The sequence below is a fragment of the Megascapheus bottae genome, chromosome 18 (assembly GCF_031878675.1).
Source record: "Megascapheus bottae isolate mThoBot1 chromosome 18, mThoBot2.hap1, whole genome shotgun sequence".
NCBI classification, from domain to species: domain Eukaryota; kingdom Metazoa; phylum Chordata; class Mammalia; order Rodentia; family Geomyidae; genus Megascapheus; species Megascapheus bottae.
The window spans coordinates 47,300,034-47,317,680 of record NC_143526.1 but is presented as its reverse complement, the minus strand read 5'-3'; the positions used below and the strand labels follow the sequence as shown (position 1 = coordinate 47,317,680).

The window sequence follows — 17,647 nt, the reverse complement described above, 5'->3', positions numbered from 1 at the left end:
GGGATGGGGGAACTGGAACACCCCAGGTGGGAGCCTGCAGGCACCTGGGGCAGACAGAGGGCAGCTAGGACTCCTTACAGTTTCAGGTGGGCATCGCAGAGACTTGGACTGGCCTCCAGCCAACCTAGTGGGTGACTCATTGGAAGAGGAGGTCATTATCAGTCCGGCCCAGCTCTGTTCCGGGCAGACCCTTTGTGTGTGCGTGTGGGGGGGTTAGAGTCAGTTTCCCAGCCCTGTCCACAGTAACTGAGAAGCTGATGGCTGGAAGGCCCAGGCTGTGGCTGCTGCCCCGTGCCTAGTGGGCGCCTCTCCCTCGCTCCAGAAGTTTTGCGTGGCAGGCAGGGGCTCTGGAAGGCAGGAAGCCCCCTTTCCACCTTCACTTGTCTAGCCCGGCCTCTGGAGTGCCATATTACGTCTGGGTGGGTGTTGGCCCGCAGGAAGCTGCCCACCCACCTCCTTCCTGACCACTCTCACCCCAGCTGGCACCCATGGGAGTGCCCTCACTAACGCCCCTGCCCCGCCTCTCTGGAGACGGGCACTGTGGGTCCGTCGTCACCAAGATCTGGCATTGCCTTTGGTTCTGTGCAGCAGCTCTGGGTGGTGTCTGGGTGCAGTGAGGGATGAGGAAGGGGTGTGCCTGCTGTGTCAGAGGCCTAGGGGGGTCACGGAGCGACGTGGTGAACAGTCTGGCAGAGTAGTCTGCCTGGCAGAACACAGCTCAGCGCCTTTGGTGGTCCGCACCTCAGGCCCCGCTGAGGAGATGACATTTGAGACATCCGAGACAGGGGACAGCAGAAGGGAAGGTCCTCAGAGCCTCCAGGCAGGGGCTGTTGGGACCCCACCTCCGGGAGTCCTGGGGACAGCTGTCTCCCACAGGAGCTGTGGCCTTTTACATCCCAGCCAGCCTGTTGTGGGCTGAGGAAGTGGGGGACAGGAGATGCCCCTAGCCTCTACCTGCCTTCTGGAGGAGACCTGGCCGGCCTGAGGGCCCCAGTCAGTGCCAAGCCTCCAGGGCTGCCTTTGTTCTGGAGGGACAGCAGGTTTGGTTTCCTGTGGGGGGTGGGCTCTACTGGCCGGTGGCCAGGGCCCTGCCCCTCCCCCACCGGGGACACCGCAGGAGTCCTGTGTGCCCTGCAGAGCCCAGCCACAGCAGGTGGCTGGACAGCCTGCGTGGGGCAGCTGCCAGGTCCTGTGTGTGCCCCGAGGCTTCTGGCTGGCCGCAGGTGCAGCACCATCTCCTCCCTGCTGATGGGGACACTGAGGCTTCCTGCGTGACTTGGCGCCGTCTCTCCCTCCCTCTCTCAGAAGTTGGAGTCAGAAAGCACAGGCCTCACCTGCTTCTGCCACTCCAGCCTGGGCCTGGGCCCCTCACAGCGTCATTCTGCCTCTGGAGACCCTAGCTGGGAGGCCCTGGCAGGAGCCCGGGACTGGTGGGGACAGCCGGGACCCTGGAGTATGTCTGATCCCCCCCAGATGATCTGCTCCACACTGCCCAGGCCCTTCTCAAGCTCCCTAGATCTTGAACTCAGGGCCTGGGTCTGTCCCTTAGTTTTTTACTCAAGGGGGTGCTCTACTGCTTAAGCCGCACCTTTACTTCCAGCTTCGTGGTGATTAGATATTGGGGTCTCACAGGCTTCCCTGCCCAGGCTGGCTCTGGCTCTTGATCTTCAGAGCTCAGCCTCACAGGGTGAGCCTGGCACGGCCCCGGGGGGCACCCTCCCTCCACCCTGGTCCTCCTGTAGCAGGTGTGGAGGTCCAGGGCAGGTGTGTCGCACGCATGGTGGGACTGGGACCATGGCAGCAGGTGGTGAGAGGGGCTCAGCCCTTTCGCCACGTGACTGTCCCCTCTCCCTGCAGGGCCAGTACTGTGACATCTGCACGGCTGCCCACAGTAACAAGGCGCATCCCGCGAGCAACGCCGTGGACGGCACCGAGCGCTGGTGGCAGAGCCCCCCACTCTCCCGAGGCCTGGAGTACAACCAGGTCAACCTCACCCTGGACCTGGGCCAGGTAGGGTCCTGTCTGTGTCTGCTGCTTCCCTGGGCTTGTTCTTTCAGCACCCCTGGTTACAGCAGGGGCAGGGAAGGAGGGTGCTGAAGGGAGGGGGGAGGGGGAGGAGGGCACACCTTCTCCCCCCCCAGAGGCGATGTTTACTCTGAGGAATTCCTGCTGGGTGTGGGAGGGGTGCATGCAAGAATGTGGAGGAGGAGGAGAAGGACATTCCTGGGATACCTGTGCTTCCATGACCACCTTGGGGTGAGGGGTTAGGTGCCTAGACTCCACTCCCATCACCAGCCTGGGGCCCTGCTTGGCCTCCAGGCTCTGGCACTGGCGGGAGGTGAGGTCAGAGCAGGCAGTGATGAATGAGCCCGCCAGGCTGCTGCGGTCTGGGGCCCCTGATGTTACCCAGGGCTGGGGCTCTGGGCTGTGGGAATGGGCTGGCTCTGCTGTTACTCCCTGGATGGGAGGGGAGGGGACGGGAGCTGGCTGGGTGGGAGGCGACAGAGATGACCACCAAGTCTCTCTCCCTGCGAGCCCACTGGCCGGCTCTGTCGAGGCCTGTGACTCTGAGCTCTGCTCCTTCCTAAACCTGTTGCCCTCTGCGGCCTGTGTGTCGGAGGGAGCGGGAGGAGGGCCTTCTGGAGCTGGTTAGAAGGATGGTCTCTAGGCCTGCCACCTCCTTCCTGTCGGCCTGCTCTTTGGTCAGGCAGATGGCTAGAGCACAGGACGGAAGGAGCCCCAATAATGACCTGGAATTCCTAAGGGGGGATGGGTGCAGCACTGCCACCAGCAGGGGAGGCAGGAGGAGCGGGAGACTGGGCAGGGTCCACCCATCTTGGCTTTCCAGTTCTGACCTGGCCCAGGTCTGGGCGGAGCTTATTCCACTTTTCCTCATCTCCTGGGTTCCACCTGACCTGTGCCACTTGGGGGCCTGAGGAGCCCTGGGACCTGAGGAACTCTTCCCTGGTACAGCAGTTGGGGCATCCCTAGTGGGGCATGTGCATAAACTCTCTCTCTCTCTCTCTCTCCCTCTCTCTCTCTCTCTCTCTCTCTCTCTCTCTCTCTCTCTCTCTCTCTCTCTCTCTCTCGGTCATGGGGCTTGAACTCAGGATCTGGGCACTGTCCCTGAGCTCCTTTTTTTTTTTCTTTTTGTGGGTCATGGGGCTGGAACTGGGCCCTGTGCTCTTCAGTTCAAGGCTCCTGCCCTACCGTTGAGCCAAGCCCTACTTCCCATTTTCTAGAAGTTAATTGGAGATAAGAGTTTCAGTTCCTTGTGTGCCGGGCTGGCTTTGAGCCTTCATCCTCAGATCTCAGCCTCCTGAGTAGCTGGGATGACAGGCTCGAGCCACTGCGCCCAGTTCTTTGAGCTCTTTTGCTCGAGGCAAGCACTCTACTATTTTGAGCCACAGCACCACATCCAGTTTTCCGGTGGTTAATTAGAGATGAAGAGTCTCACGGACTTTCTTACCTGGGCTGGCTTTGAACTGTGATCCTCAGATCTCAGCCTCCAGAACACCCCCCCCTCCCCCCAGGACTCACCAAGCGGGCTGGGCGGTTATACTGAGGGCCATGTTTCTATGGCAAACCAGGGTGCCCAGCCGAAGACAGCGGGCTGTTTGCTGACCTGCTGTGGACCTTGCCATCCCAGGGCCTTCTCTGAGCCTTGTTCTCCACATCTGTGAATTGGGCTCAAGGCCCGTCCACCTTTAGGGTTTGGGAGGTTTCACTTTGTGGGTGGGCATCTTGTTCCCCCAAGCTTCATTTCGCTGACTATAAAATGGCACAGGGAAAGGAGCCCCTTCAAGGCCCACTAGCTTTCTCTTCCCCATCTCCTGTCCCTCCCTGCCCTCCTCCTTCCTTCTCCTGGTCCACATTCTGCTGACAATGTCGGGATGTTGCTGTATCCACCACGGCTCCTGCCCGTGAGTGTGGCATGGGCAGGGGTCACTGCACCCTTGCCTGCTCCCACTCCTGGGTTGGTGACAGGTGTGGGGGTTCTTGCTGCGCCTCCTGGGCTTCTGTACCCTGACATCCAGCCGGCCCTTGGAGGGGCCGCTCTGGACGAGGTTCCTTCAGGACGCTTCAGGAAGTGCCTCAGCTAGCGCCTTTGTTCTGGGGTTGGAGCTGGGGTTGGAGCGGATGCCCTGGAAAGGAGGTGGGGCTACTGGCACCAGCCCCTGGGAGCTTCCTGTGCCTCACAGGCTGGCGGGGGGGGGGGGGGCGCTGCCCAGCTGCCAGGAGCATTTGTCCTGGTGGGCGGGGCCTGAGCTGGCACCGGCAGTGGGGCTGCAGGTCCCTGGCTTCTGAGAAAGGTGGGGTGTTGTCCAGAGAGGGCTCTCCCTGTGGAGGACGGTCCCCAGCAGGTCGGGGGACTGGCACGGAGAAGACTCCCACTGGGGGAGAAGCGGTTGCCCCCCACCCCTCACCAGACACAAATGGTAGAGCAGGAGAGCTCGAAAGGACCAGCTGGTCCCTACAGGAGGAAAGTCCTCCGTGGGTACTGGGGAAATGAGGCAGGGGTTATGCCAGAGACAGGGCCAGTGCCGAGCGGAGCCCCTGCTCATAGCTGAAGGAGATGCTGCGCTGCGGGGGCCAGGTGTCTGGCCTCCGGGCTGCTTTCTTCTCCTTAAGTGGGAAATGCAAAGCCCTTCCTGGGCACAGTGGACACCTGGCTGTCAGACTGCATGAGACCTGCCCTGGCCAGCCTGCTCTCAGGCCGGCCAGGTTGAGGTCCTCTGTCAGACCTCCTGGCCTACTAACTACCAGGCTGAAGCCACTGGCATGACTCCCGGGGCCTGGCTGGGCCTGGCTGGGCACAAGGCCATGTGGCCAGTGCCCTGAGGGACGCAGCGGTCGTCCAGGGAAGTGACAGGAAGTGCAGCTGTGGGCAGGCCTTGGTGCCAGAGCTCAGTGCTGGTCAGGTGCAGGGCAGGGTGGCCCAGCTCCTCCGGCTGTGCTGTATGTATGCCCATCCTCTCCCCCTCCCTCTGCCCATCCTCTCTCTCTCCCTCTGCTCATCTCCCTCTGTTCCTGTCCTTGTTTGGCAGAGGACCTCGTGAGAGGCCATGAGAGCCCCAGGCAGGCTGTGTGTCCCAGCCTAGCCTTTTACGTTCTTGGTCACACACATCTGTCCATGGCTCATTCATCCCTTACTCACTCTGTGTTTCTGCAGCCCATCAGGATGCCCCCACCAGGGCCTGGGGCCCCAAAGGCTTCCTGTTTTCTGTGGCTTTAAACAAACCCCACTACGTTGGCCTGGTGGTCAGCTTCTCACCATACCTCTCAGTGGAGACTAAACTGTTTGGGTTTCTGCGGTGGGGTCCCCGTGGGATAAACTTGACTTCCTGTGGCTCCAGCACGACATCTAGCCTGACCTGGCTGGACTAGAGCAAACCCCAGGCCCAGTCCTGTTTCTGTACAGGTCCACTTGGTTTTTTCCTTTTATTATTGTTGTTATTATAAAGGTGATGGACGGAGGGGTTACAGTTAAAGTCAGGTAATGAGTATGTGTGTGTGTATGTGTGTGTGTGTGTACAATGTACGTGGTAGGCTTTCTGGGTGGCGCGCCTGGCCTGTCCATTTTTCTTTCCCTCTGGAAGGGATGCCCACGTGGTGTGTTTTAGGTCTGATGGGTCAGAGGGAGGCTGTTTACCTAGTTGGGGTCTAAGATGTCACACGCTAGCCCAGCCATCCTGGCTCCTGCTGTGGGTCAGCAGGTTTCCAAATAGGGTCTCTGCCAGGCAGGAGGGCACCTGAGAGTTGGCAAGGGCTAGCGGCTGGCCCAGGCCCACCCAGGGCCTCCAAGGCCAAGCTAGCCAGCGGGACACAGAAGCTAAGTCCCCAAGAACTTGATCTGAAGGGAGGGGTCAGGCAGTAGCCCGGATAGCCTGGACACCGGGGCTAGGAGGGGCTTCCTGCTTCCAGGGCCTGAGACCCTGACTGGGCCCAGGAATTGGCACTGGGCCTTCTTCCTGCAGGATCAGGGCTGAGTCACTGGACCCTGGCTGAGTCACACTGCCAGGGGCAGAGCCGGGCCTCTCAGCCCTGCCATGTGTGGTGCAGCCACCTGTATGTAGGCTTGGTCTCCACAGCCCCCAGATGGGCTGTGGGTGCAGAGGGGGGCCCCTCCTGCGTCTCCTGGAGATTCCACCCACAGCCTGAGTGGCAGCCAGCCAGCAGCTGTCCACTTCACATACCCAGAGCCCCTGGGACCAGCTCCACCCCCCCACGGGCATGATGTCAGGTCCGGCTCCTGTTCACTCTTTGCTCGGGGATGCCCAGGCACCCTCTGTAGCGTCTCTGCCAGTCGGCTGCCCCCTTCTCCTCCAGGGCAGTCTCTTCCCACTCCTTACATCCTAGGGGGGCCGTGGCTGCTGGGTCACGGCCCTGGACCCCTGCCTTGGTCTGGCCTGTCTCTTGGGCCCTTGCCAACACCCTGACGGGCAGGGTTGCAGGCACAACCCTCTTTGGGGAGCCTTAGTCCTCAGCGGTCAGGCTGGGCGGGGGCAGGAGGGAGGGCATGGTGGCCCCGGCTGCTGCTCTGGAGACGTGCCTGCCCCAAAATAGCCAGATTTATAAAAATAACCGGCGGCTTTTGTTTGGCTTTTGCTTTAAAAGACTTTTTTTTCCCTTCATTTTGCACAGAACTGTACCACAGAAAGGTCAGCCTAAGTTGGCAGCTGAGGAGATCAGGCAGGGAGGGGCAAGGGCCAGGGGTCTGCAGCCCCTCCTGGCTCATACCAGGGACACTGCTCCCGAGTGGGGCGCTCTCCCTCGAGGGTCTGTGCCAACAGGAGATTCTTGAACACATTTGCCCAGGACTGCACCTGACAGAAAAGGCTTGGATGGATGGGTGGACAGAGGACAGATGGACGGCTAGGGAGCTGAGTGAATCCCAGCCCAGGGACGGAAGTTTCCATGCCCCCTTACCCTGCCGTCAGCATCTTGGAGTCAATATTTGTGAAAGTGCTCTCAGCTGGGAAAAATGTGGGGCCTGCAGACCAGGGAGGGACCAGCAGCCAGCAAGCAAACAGCCGTGGGCTCCACTCAGGGAAAGGCGGGGGCGGCCAGTGTCCACGTCTGTCATGCCCCAGTGCTCCCGCCTGCCCTCTGCCTCCTCCACAGACCCCCCTGTGCACATGCCCAGGACAGCCAGCTTCCCTGGATTCGCAGGGCTCTGAGGCTGAGGTGTGGGGCGTGGCATGGGGACAGAACCCCTCCCCTCACTCTCCTCTCATGGGGAAGTGGTAGATGACCTCAGCTGGCAGCGGTAAATAGGCCTGGCCCCCACCCAGGCTGTGCTTGGCTTCAGCCCATTGTCCCCAGGCTACCTGGCCTCCTGGCAAGGGTAGCACCCCGGCCTTATCTGGGGTCCCCGGGCCTTGGCTGCACTAGAGTTTGGCAGCTTGTATTTCCCTAAAGCTGGAGCTGAAAAAGGTTCCATGTGGGTACCAGGCAGCTCAGGCCAATTTGGGGTGAGGCGACTGGGCCTTGTGCAGCCCCAGGGGCCCGAGGGCGCCTTGGGCTTCAGGATGGCTAGCCTGCTGGGGGGATCTGCTGTGGCGAGGAGCCCTGGAGCAGCGGATTCCAGGAAGGGGTCTGTGCCTCTGCCGCCCGCATCCAGCCCTGTGCACCCCACTGACGTCCTCGACAGAAACACAGTGGGCAGAACCCCAGCTTCTTCCACTTGGCTTCCAAGATTGAATGGGAGGATAGGGCACTGCCCATGGAGGTCCAGGACACTGGGCAGGGTGTAGAAACCACAGTCTCCTTGTGCCAGCCCGAAGGTGCCAGGCTTAGAGTAGGATCTGAGCCTGGGGTGGTATCTGAGCCTGGGGTAGGTGCTAGGCCTGGGGTAGGATCTGAACCTGGGTTAGGATCTGAACCTGGGGTAGGTGATGAACCTGAGTGGGTGATGAACCTGGGGTGGGTGATGAACCTGGGGTGGGTGATGACCCTGGGGTGGGTGATGAACCTGAAGTGGGTGATGACCCTGGGGTAGGTGATGAACCTGGGGTAGGTGATGAACCTGGGGTAGGTGATGAACCTGGGGTGGGTGATGAACCTGGGGTGGGTGATGACCTTGGGGTGGGTGATGAACCTGGGGTGGGTGATGACCCTGGGGTGGGTGATGACCCTGGGGTGGGTGATGAACCTGGGGTGGGTGATGAACCTGGGGTAGGATCTGAACCTGGGGTGGGTGATGAACCTGGGGTAGGATCTGAACCTGGAGTAGGATCTGAACCTGGGGTAGGATCTGAACCTGGGGTGGGTGATGAACCTGGGGTGGGTGATGAACCTGGGGTAGGTGATGAACCTGGGGTAGGATCTGAACCTGGGGTGGGTGATGAACCTGGGGTAGGATCTGAACCTGGGGTAGGATCTGAACCTGGGGTAGGTGATGACCCTGGGGTAGGTGATGAACCTGGGGTAGGTGATGACCCTGGGGTAGGTGATGAACCTAGGGTAGGTGATGAACCTGGGGTAGGTGATGAACCTGGGGTGTGTGATGAACCTGGGGTGGGTGATGAACCTGGGGTGGGTGATGACCCTGGGGTGGGTGATGAACCTGGGGTGGGTGATGAACCTGGGGTAGGATCTGAACCTGGGGTGGGTGAGGACCCTGGGATGTGTGATGAACCTGGGGTGGGTGATGACCCTGGGGTGGGTGATGAACCTGGGGTGGGTGATGACCCTGGGGTGGGTGATGAACCTGGGGTGGGTGATGAACCTGGGGTGGGTGAGGACCCTGGGGTAGGTGATGAACCTGGGGTAGGATCTGAACCTGGGGTAGGTGATGAACCTGGGGTGGGTGATGAACCTGGGGTGGGTGATAAACCTGGGGTGGGTGATGACCCTGGGGTAGGTGATGACCCTGGGGTAGGTGATGAACCTGGGGTAGGTGATGAACCTGGGGTGGGTGATGAACCTGGGGTAGGTGATGAACCTGGGGTAGGATCTGAACCTGGGGTGGGTGATGAACCTGGGGTAGGTGATGAACCTGGGGTAGGTGATGAACCTGGGGTGGGTGATGAACCTGGGGTGGGTGATGAACCTGGGGTGGGTGATGACCCTGGGGTGGGTGATGAACCTGGGGTGGGTGATGAACCTGGGGTGGGTGATGACCCTGGGGTAGGTGATGAACCTGGGGTAGGTGATGAACCTGGGGTAGGTGAGGACCCTGGGGTGGGTGATGACCCTGGGGTAGGTGATGAACCTGGGGTAGGTGAGGACCCTGGGGTAGGTGATGAACCTGGGGTAGGTGATGACCCTGGGGTGGGTGATGACCCTGGGGTGGGTGATGAACCTGGGGTGGGTGATGAACCTGGGGTGGGTGATGACCCTGGGGTGGGTGATGAACCTGAGGTAGGCGATGACCCTGGGGTAGGTGATGAACCTGGGGTAGGTGATGAACCTGGGGTAGGTGATGAACCTGGGGTGGGTGATGACCCTGGGGTAGGTGAGGAACCTGGGGTAGGTGAGGACCCTGGGGTGGGTGATGAACCTGGGGTGGGTGATGACCCTGGGGTGGGTGATGACCCTGGGGTAGGTGATGACCCTGGGGTAGGATCTGAACCTGGGGTGGGTGATGAACCTGGGGTGGGTGATGAACCTGGGGTAGGTGATGAACCTGGGGTAGGATCTGAACCTGGGGTGGGTGATGAACCTGGGGTAGGATCTGAACCTGGGGTAGGATCTGAACCTGGGGTAGGTGATGACCCTGGGGTAGGTGATGAACCTGGGGTAGGTGATGACCCTGGGGTAGGTGATGAACCTAGGGTAGGTGATGAACCTGGGGTAGGTGATGAACCTGGGGTGGGTGATGAACCTGGGGTGGGTGATGACCCTGGGGTGGGTGATGAACCTGGGGTGGGTGATGAACCTGGGGTAGGATCTGAACCTGGGGTGGGTGAGGACCCTGGGATGTGTGATGAACCTGGGGTGGGTGATGACCCTGGGGTGGGTGATGAACCGGGGGTGGGTGATGACCCTGGGGTGGGTGATGAACCTGGGGTGGGTGATGAACCTGGGGTGGGTGAGGACCCTGGGGTAGGTGATGAACCTGGGGTAGGATCTGAACCTGGGGTAGGTGATGAACCTGGGGTGGGTGATGAACCTGGGGTGGGTGATAAACCTGGGGTGGGTGATGACCCTGGGGTAGGTGATGACCCTGGGGTAGGTGATGAACCTGGGGTAGGTGATGAACCTGGGGTGGGTGATGAACCTGGGGTAGGTGATGAACCTGGGGTAGGATCTGAACCTGGGGTGGGTGATGAACCTGGGGTAGGTGATGAACCTGGGGTAGGTGATGAACCTGGGGTGGGTGATGAACCTGGGGTGGGTGATGACCCTGGGGTGGGTGATGAACCTGGGGTGGGTGATGAACCTGGGGTGGGTGATGACCCTGGGGTAGGTGATGAACCTGGGGTAGGTGATGAACCTGGGGTAGGTGAGGACCCTGGGGTGGGTGATGACCCTGGGGTAGGTGATGAACCTGGGGTAGGTGAGGACCCTGGGGTAGGTGATGAACCTGGGGTAGGTGATGACCCTGGGGTGGGTGATGACCCTGGGGTGGGTGATGAACCTGGGGTGGGTGATGAACCTGGGGTGGGTGATGACCCTGGGGTGGGTGATGAACCTGAGGTAGGCGATGACCCTGGGGTAGGTGATGAACCTGGGGTAGGTGATGAACCTGGGGTGGGTGATGAACCTGGGGTAGGTGATGAACCTGGGGTAGGATCTGAACCTGGGGTGGGTGATGAACCTGGGGTAGGTGATGAAACTGGGGTAGGTGATGAACCTGGGGTAGGATCTGAACCTGGGGTAGGTGATGAACCTGGGGTAGGTGATGAACCTGGGGTAGGATCTGAACCTGGGTTAGGATCTGAACCTGGGGTAGGTGATGAACCTGGGGTAGGATCTGAACCTGGGGTAGGATCTGAACCTGGGGTAGGTGATGACCCTGGAGTAGGTGAGGACCCTGGGGTAGGTGAGGAACTTGGGGTAGGTGATGAACCTGGGGTAGGTGATGAACCTGGGGTGGGTGATGACCCTGGGGTGGGTGGTGACCCTGGGGTGGGTGGTGACCCTGGGGTAGGTGATGAACCTGGGGTAGGTGATGAACCTGGGGTAGGTGATGACCCTGGGGTAGGATCTGAACCTGGGGTGGGTGATGAACCTGGGGTAGGTGATGAACCTGGGGTAGGTGATGAACCTGGGGTAGGTGATGAACCTGGAGTAGGTGATGAACCTGGGGTAGGATCTGAACCTGGGGTGGGTGATGACCCTGGGGTAGGATCTGAACCTGGGGTAGGTGATGAACCTGGGGTAGGATCTGAACCTGGGGTAGGTGATGAACCTGGGGTAGGATCTGAACCTGGGGTGGGTGATGAACCTGGGGTAGGTGATGAACCTGGGGTAGGTGATGAACCTGTGGTGGGTGATGAACCTGTGGTGGGTGATGACCCTAGGGTAGGTGATGACCCTGGGGTAGGTGAGGACCCTGGGGTAGGTGAGGAACTTGGGGTAGGTGATGAACCTGGGGTAGGTGATGAACCTGGGGTGGGTGATGACCCTGGGGTGGGTGGTGACCCTGGGGTGGGTGGTGACCCTGGGGTAGGTGATGAACCTGGGGTAGGTGATGAACCTGGGGTAGGTGATGACCCTGGGGTAGGATCTGAACCTGGGGTGGGTGATGAACCTGGGGTAGGTGATGAACCTGGAGTAGGTGATGAACCTGGGGTAGGATCTGAACCTGGGGTGGGTGATGACCCTGGGGTAGGATCTGAACCTGGGGTAGGTGATGAACCTGGGGTAGGATCTGAACCTGGGGTAGGTGATGAACCTGGGGTAGGATCTGAACCTGGGGTGGGTGATGAACCTGGGGTAGGTGATGAACCTGGGGTAGGTGATGAACCTGTGGTGGGTGATGAACCTGTGGTGGGTGATGACCCTAGGGTAGGTGATGAACCTGGGGTAGGTGATGAACCTGGGGTAGGATCTGAACCTGGGGTGGGTGATGACCCTGGGGTAGGTGATGACCCTGGGGTAGGATCTGAACCTGGGTTAGGATCTGAACCTGGGGTAGGTGATGAACCTGGGGTAGGTGATGAACCTGGGGTGGGTGATGAACCTGGGGTGGGTGATGAACCTGGGGTAGGTGATGAACCTGGGGTGGGTGATGAACCTGGGGTAGGTGATGAACCTGGGGTAGGATCTGAACCTGGGGTAGGTGATGAAACTGGGGTGGGTGATGAACCTGGTGTAGTTGAGGACCCTGGGGTAGGTGAGGACCCTGGGGTAGGTGCTAGGCCTGGGGTAGGTCCAGGGTCTGGGGTGGACAGGCCTTCTCAGGTTCAGGTTGACAACACCTACCCTACAAGGGAGACGTGGGCGGGAGGGCAGGCCTGAACCGGGCTCTCGTGTTCTGGTGCCTCTGGAGGAATGGCTTCCCAGAAGTGCCACGGCCTGGCTGGTGGTCTCCCTGCTCTGTGCAGTGTGGCTCCTGTGTGGTTCTGCTCTGAGAGAGCTTGTTCTTCTCCCTGAAGAGGGTCTTCTCATGGCAGGGCAGGTGCCCAACTGGCACCCAGAGCAGGTCAGCAAGTAAAGGTGGGAGGTCCTAGGGCAGTGACCAGGTGAGGCTCCATCCCTGGAAGAGGCCAGGCTGGCTTGGGAGCTGGGCCTTGTCTAGCCCTGGGTCCTGGCTGAGAGCCAGGGATGTGCTTCCATCCCCTGCCCCAGACCTACTGCCCAGGACCCCCTGTGCCCTGACCACCCCCACCAGGCCTCCACGTCTAGCTGACCAGTGGCTCCAGAACCCCTTCAGCATGGGCTGTGTTCTGTGGCTCCCCAGAAGATGGGTTCTCTGGGGGGGCGGGGTCCTCTGTACTCCCCTCACCTGAGAGGGCAGGTGGCGGAAGGGTCCCTCGCTGCCCCCTGCAGGTTTTCCACGTCGCCTACGTGCTCATCAAGTTTGCCAACTCCCCTCGGCCAGACCTCTGGGTGCTGGAGCGGTCCACAGACTTCGGCCACACCTACCAACCCTGGCAGTTCTTTGCCTGTGAGTGACCCCGTGCCATGGGACAGCGGGGGGGGGGGAGTGTCGTCCCTGAAATGGACTGGGCTGCCCTTGCCACACTCGCCCAAGGCTCCAGGCACCCGCTCGATGCCAACCTCCATGTGGTCAGGACCCTGGATGCAGGCCACCCAAAGGCCGAGTTTGCTGGTTTCATGCTGGTGTCCGGCACAGCCAAGGGCTGCTGAGGCCAGGGCTTTCCGGCCATCTTGGTCGAATGGCTTCAGCTCAGGAGGCTCCCATGGTGACTGAGCAGCTTTGGTGGCTCTGAGCCCATTGCCTGCCAGCTTGACCCCCATGTTAGGCTGGCGCTGATGGCGCTGGCCAGGCATATTGGCAGGATACAAATGCTTCAGTCACACAGGCCTGTCACAGGATCCACCAAACTCCTCACCCAAGAATAGGGGATGGTGCCCGGGAAAGGTGGAGGCAGGGAGCTTGTTCTGGCATGTCCCAGCCTTCAGGTAGGAGCTGGTCTGTTCCACACCGGTCCAGTCTCCCTGGACCCAGCAAGACAAAGACTCAGCCATCAGCCCGCGTTCCCTCCTTCTTCCACAAGCCGGGCAGCGAGTGGAACCTTGGTAGATGGCCGCCAGGGGAGCAGCCGGCCCCGTGCCTGGTTCCGGGATCTCAGTGTCAGCGGGTCCTGCCCTCCCCTTCCCGTCTATTCTCTGCAGCCTCCAAAAGGGACTGCCTAGAGCGGTTTGGGCCTCGGACCCTGGAGCGCATCACACGGGACGATGACGCCATCTGCACCACCGAGTACTCGCGCATCGTTCCCCTGGAGAACGGCGAGGTGGGCCCCGGGGCAGCACAGCCTGCGGTGGGGGCCGGTGACGCGGCCACCGCTCCGAGCCTCACTGGTCACGCCGTCCACAGATCGTGGTGTCCCTGGTGAATGGGCGCCCCGGAGCCATGAACTTCTCCTACTCCCCCCTGCTTCGGGACTTCACCAAAGCCACCAACATCCGGCTGCGTTTTCTGCGCACCAACACTCTGCTGGGCCATCTCATGGGCAAGGCGCTGCGGGACCCCACCGTCACCCGCCGGGTGAGCGCCTGCGCCGTGTGTCGTGTGTCGTGTGCTCAGGTGCCCTGGCTAGGCGGCACCCGGTGCTCCTAGGCCGGGGGGCGGGAGGGTCCCCCAGCCGGGGCCCTGAGACGGGTTGGGGTATCGGGTGGCTTTGGTGCTCATGGGTGTGGGCACAGTACTATTACAGCATCAAGGACATCAGCATTGGCGGCCGCTGCGTCTGCCACGGCCACGCGGACGTCTGTGATGCCAAAGACCCCTCGGACCCTTTCAGGTCAGTCCCCCCCTCCTCGCCATCCCCCGCCTCACCCAGAGGGGTGGAGATGTTCAAGTTGGGCGTGGCCCGTCCCCTCTGCACGCTTGGGCAGAGGGGTGTGCGGGGTGTGGCTGTCCGGACCTGGGCCTGTGGGGAGGTGCCAGTGACGGACGGGGCGGGGACAGGTACCCACCACGTGCCCAGAAGCCTCCGCTCACCCTGCTGGTGGCCTTCCTCAGCACAGAGCCACTCCCTGCAGCCCCCAGACGTGGAGCAGCATCCCGTCTGCCATGTCCCGGCTCACGCAGCCCACACAGGCAGGCTGTGCTCCTGGGCCCCCGCGGAGCCAGACAGCCAGGGCAGCCCCTGGACCTGCCTCCTGCCAGCTGCCATCCACCATTTGTCCCAGGATCCCCGTGTGACTGAACCTAAAAGGCCCCCTGGAGCCTGGCACTGCTGATGAGGCTTGTCCATAGCCCGGACTCCACCCTAGAGACTGCCCCTGGGGCTGCCAGCTTGAGCTTCCCCCGCTCCCCTCTCCCCTCCTCTCCCCTCCCCTCCTCCTTCCTCTGTCTCCCGCCCTTTCTTTTCTTACTTCTTTGGCTTCTTTCCTTTCTTCTTTCGTTCTTTCATTCCTGCCTTGCCTTTTCCCTCCCACACATAGCTCCTAACCAATATTAGGCCCTGTTTTATTTTATTTCTAAATACTGACTAATGGTGCTGGCATTGGGCTTGAAGTCAGGGCTTCACACTCTTATTTAGCTTTTTCCACTCAAGGTAAATACCATCTCCCACTTGAGCCCCACCCCCACTGCCTGCATTTTACTGCTTAATTGGAGATAGTCTCTCATATTCGTGTGTTTGAACCAGGATCCTCAGATCCCGGCCTCGTGAGTAGCCAGGACACAGGCATGAGCTGCATCAGCTCAGTCACCATGGGAGCTGCCTGAGTTGAAGCCAGTCTGCTAGCACCTGGCTTAGGCCCTGTCCTTGGTGCAGCGTCACCTGTTCTGGGAGGCAGCTAGGACACACGCACACCAGCACACAGCACAAGTTCCATAAGCCAGGGCCGGATGCAGCTGGGACAAGACCTCCACAGGGAGCCTGCATGGGGCTCCTAGGCCCCACGGCTCCTGGCTGTCTGCACCTCAGGCAGGCTCGCCCTGCCACCCTGGGTCTAGATGGAATCTGTCCTGGGCACGCTGCAGAGGGCCCGCAGCTGTGCCCACACGTCCAGTTCAAGGGGAGTCAGCCGAGACAGATTCGCCCAGACAGGACAGAGCTCGTCCCACCCATGCCCAAAGCCAAGCGTTCTTCAGAGGTGGTGAGGGGTCTGGAGGCGCGAGGACTCGGGTGGCCCCAGGCCCCTGCCACACCGCACAGGCGCCCCTGAACTGCGCTGGATTGGGAGCCAGATCCCAAGGGCTGGGAGACGAGCCTGCCGAGTGGCCCAATTGCTCTCCAGGGAAGAAGAAGCCCCTGGGGGCCTTGGCACAGGGCCTGTCCTCACCTGCTGAGGGAGGCGTTGCCCCCGCTCCTTTTTCATGACTCATGGGCCTGGGTGCAGCTCGAGCTCTGCCCACCCTGCTGGGCATAAGGATTGGTGCAGCCAAGTACCCTTCCCAGAGCCACAGACTCCCATCCCCAGGCCGGCCCGCCACCGCCCTCCTGCACCCGCGTCTCCTGGGAAGGCAGTTCTGTCCTCCCCAGCTGGCGCTCTCCTCCTCTACCTCCACCCCTCCCTCACCCCCTTCCCTGCCATTTTCCCCACCTGCCCCTCCCCTGCACGTGGTGCCCACCTCCATCTTTCCCTCCACGTCTGTGCGCCTCTCTGCTCCTTCCCCTGGAGTTGGCTTTCTAGCATCTCTCTCCTGGTTCCACTTGTGGTGGCCATGCTTTGTTACAGGCACGCCTGACCTAGCTAGGTCCCGAGACCAGTGGCCCCAGCCCCTCGGTGGGGTGGATGTGCAGTCTTGAGGAGGGGGTGGCCCCACGCTGGTCCTCTTCTGACTAGCTGATCCTCCGCCCACAGCAGAGGCAGGACAGCAGGCAGGATGTCTTCCCACTGGAAGAGAAAGTCCCTGATTCTGGGGAGGCGCCTGGCTGCCGAGGATGCCTGCCCAGTGGGGTCTGGAGCTTGGAGGGGACAGACAGCTCCCCTGGAGCTGGCTGGGGTCCTGGTCTAAGTGGGAAGGACTGCTGGTCACCTGTGCTGGTTGCCACGGTCCCATCCCACCGCCCGCCACCACGGTCGCTGCCTGGGGCCCCTCTCCCCTCTCCCCTCTCCTGGGTTGTGGAGGGAGGGAAGGTCTGAGTAGGAGCTTGCTTTAGCGCAGCGAAGACCTTAAGGTGGGGACTGAAGGCCTGCCGCCACCCCTCTGGCCTCTGGAGTGGATCCCAGCCCGCCGTGCTCCCTGCAGGCTGCAGTGCGCTTGCCAGCACAACACATGCGGGGGCTCCTGTGACCGCTGCTGCCCTGGCTTCAATCAGCAACCGTGGAAGCCAGCCACCACGGACAGTGCCAACGAGTGCCAGTGTGAGTGCCCCATGCCCACGTGCAGGGTGCTATTGGCATGCGGTGTGTGGGAGGGCCGGGCCCTAGAGGTCAGCTGTGGCGGGTGGACTGGACTGACCGCTGGCTCCTCCCTGCCAGCCTGCAACTGCCACGGCCATGCCCACGACTGCTACTACGACCCTGAAGTGGACCGACGCAATGCCAGCCAGAACCAGGACAACGTGTACCAGGGTGGGGGCGTGTGCATCAACTGCCAGGTAGCCTGCGTGCGGCCAGGCAGGGCGGGCACCGGGGCAGGGTGGGGGGGCGCCCTGGACTCAGCAGCCCCTACCCCCAGCATCACACCACCGGCATCAACTGTGAGCGCTGCCTGCCCGGCTTCTACCGTGCACCAGACCATCCTCTGGACTCGCCCCACGCCTGCCGCCGTGAGTGAGCCTGGCGGGGCGGGTGCCCTGGGCTCGCCCTGGCCTCCCGAGGCCCGGCCCTTGGGCTCGTCTGAGAACGAGACATCCTGGCCTCCTCCCCAGGCTGCAACTGCGAGTCGGATTTCACGGATGGGACCTGTGAGGACCTGACAGGCCGCTGCTACTGCAGGCCAAACTTCACAGGGGAGCAGTGCCACCAGTGTGCCGAGGGCTTCACCGGCTTCCCGCGCTGCGACCGTGAGCAGAGCCTGGCGTGGGGAAGCTGGTGCCACCGTCCGTGGGCGGGGGGGGGTCCTGCGGGATGGGGCAGACGGTTGCCATGCAGCCCTGACTGATGGAGG

General features: G+C 61.5%; 1 protein-coding gene across 1 annotated transcript in view; it reads left to right on the top strand.

Annotated features, from left to right (window-relative positions):
* The window catches only part of Lama5 (laminin subunit alpha 5), a 47,748-nt gene that overhangs the window by 2,126 nt on the left and 27,975 nt on the right, over window positions 1–17,647 (top strand). Inside the window, exons 2-10 of the mRNA XM_090352608.1 lie at window positions 1,858–2,010; window positions 12,943–13,060; window positions 13,753–13,871; window positions 13,955–14,125; window positions 14,284–14,381; window positions 16,784–16,899; window positions 17,017–17,135; window positions 17,216–17,306; window positions 17,409–17,543. Of these exons, the coding sequence (XP_090208734.1) occupies window positions 1,858–2,010; window positions 12,943–13,060; window positions 13,753–13,871; window positions 13,955–14,125; window positions 14,284–14,381; window positions 16,784–16,899; window positions 17,017–17,135; window positions 17,216–17,306; window positions 17,409–17,543 (1,120 nt within the window). The remainder of the gene's footprint in view (window positions 1–1,857; window positions 2,011–12,942; window positions 13,061–13,752; window positions 13,872–13,954; window positions 14,126–14,283; window positions 14,382–16,783; window positions 16,900–17,016; window positions 17,136–17,215; window positions 17,307–17,408; window positions 17,544–17,647) is intronic.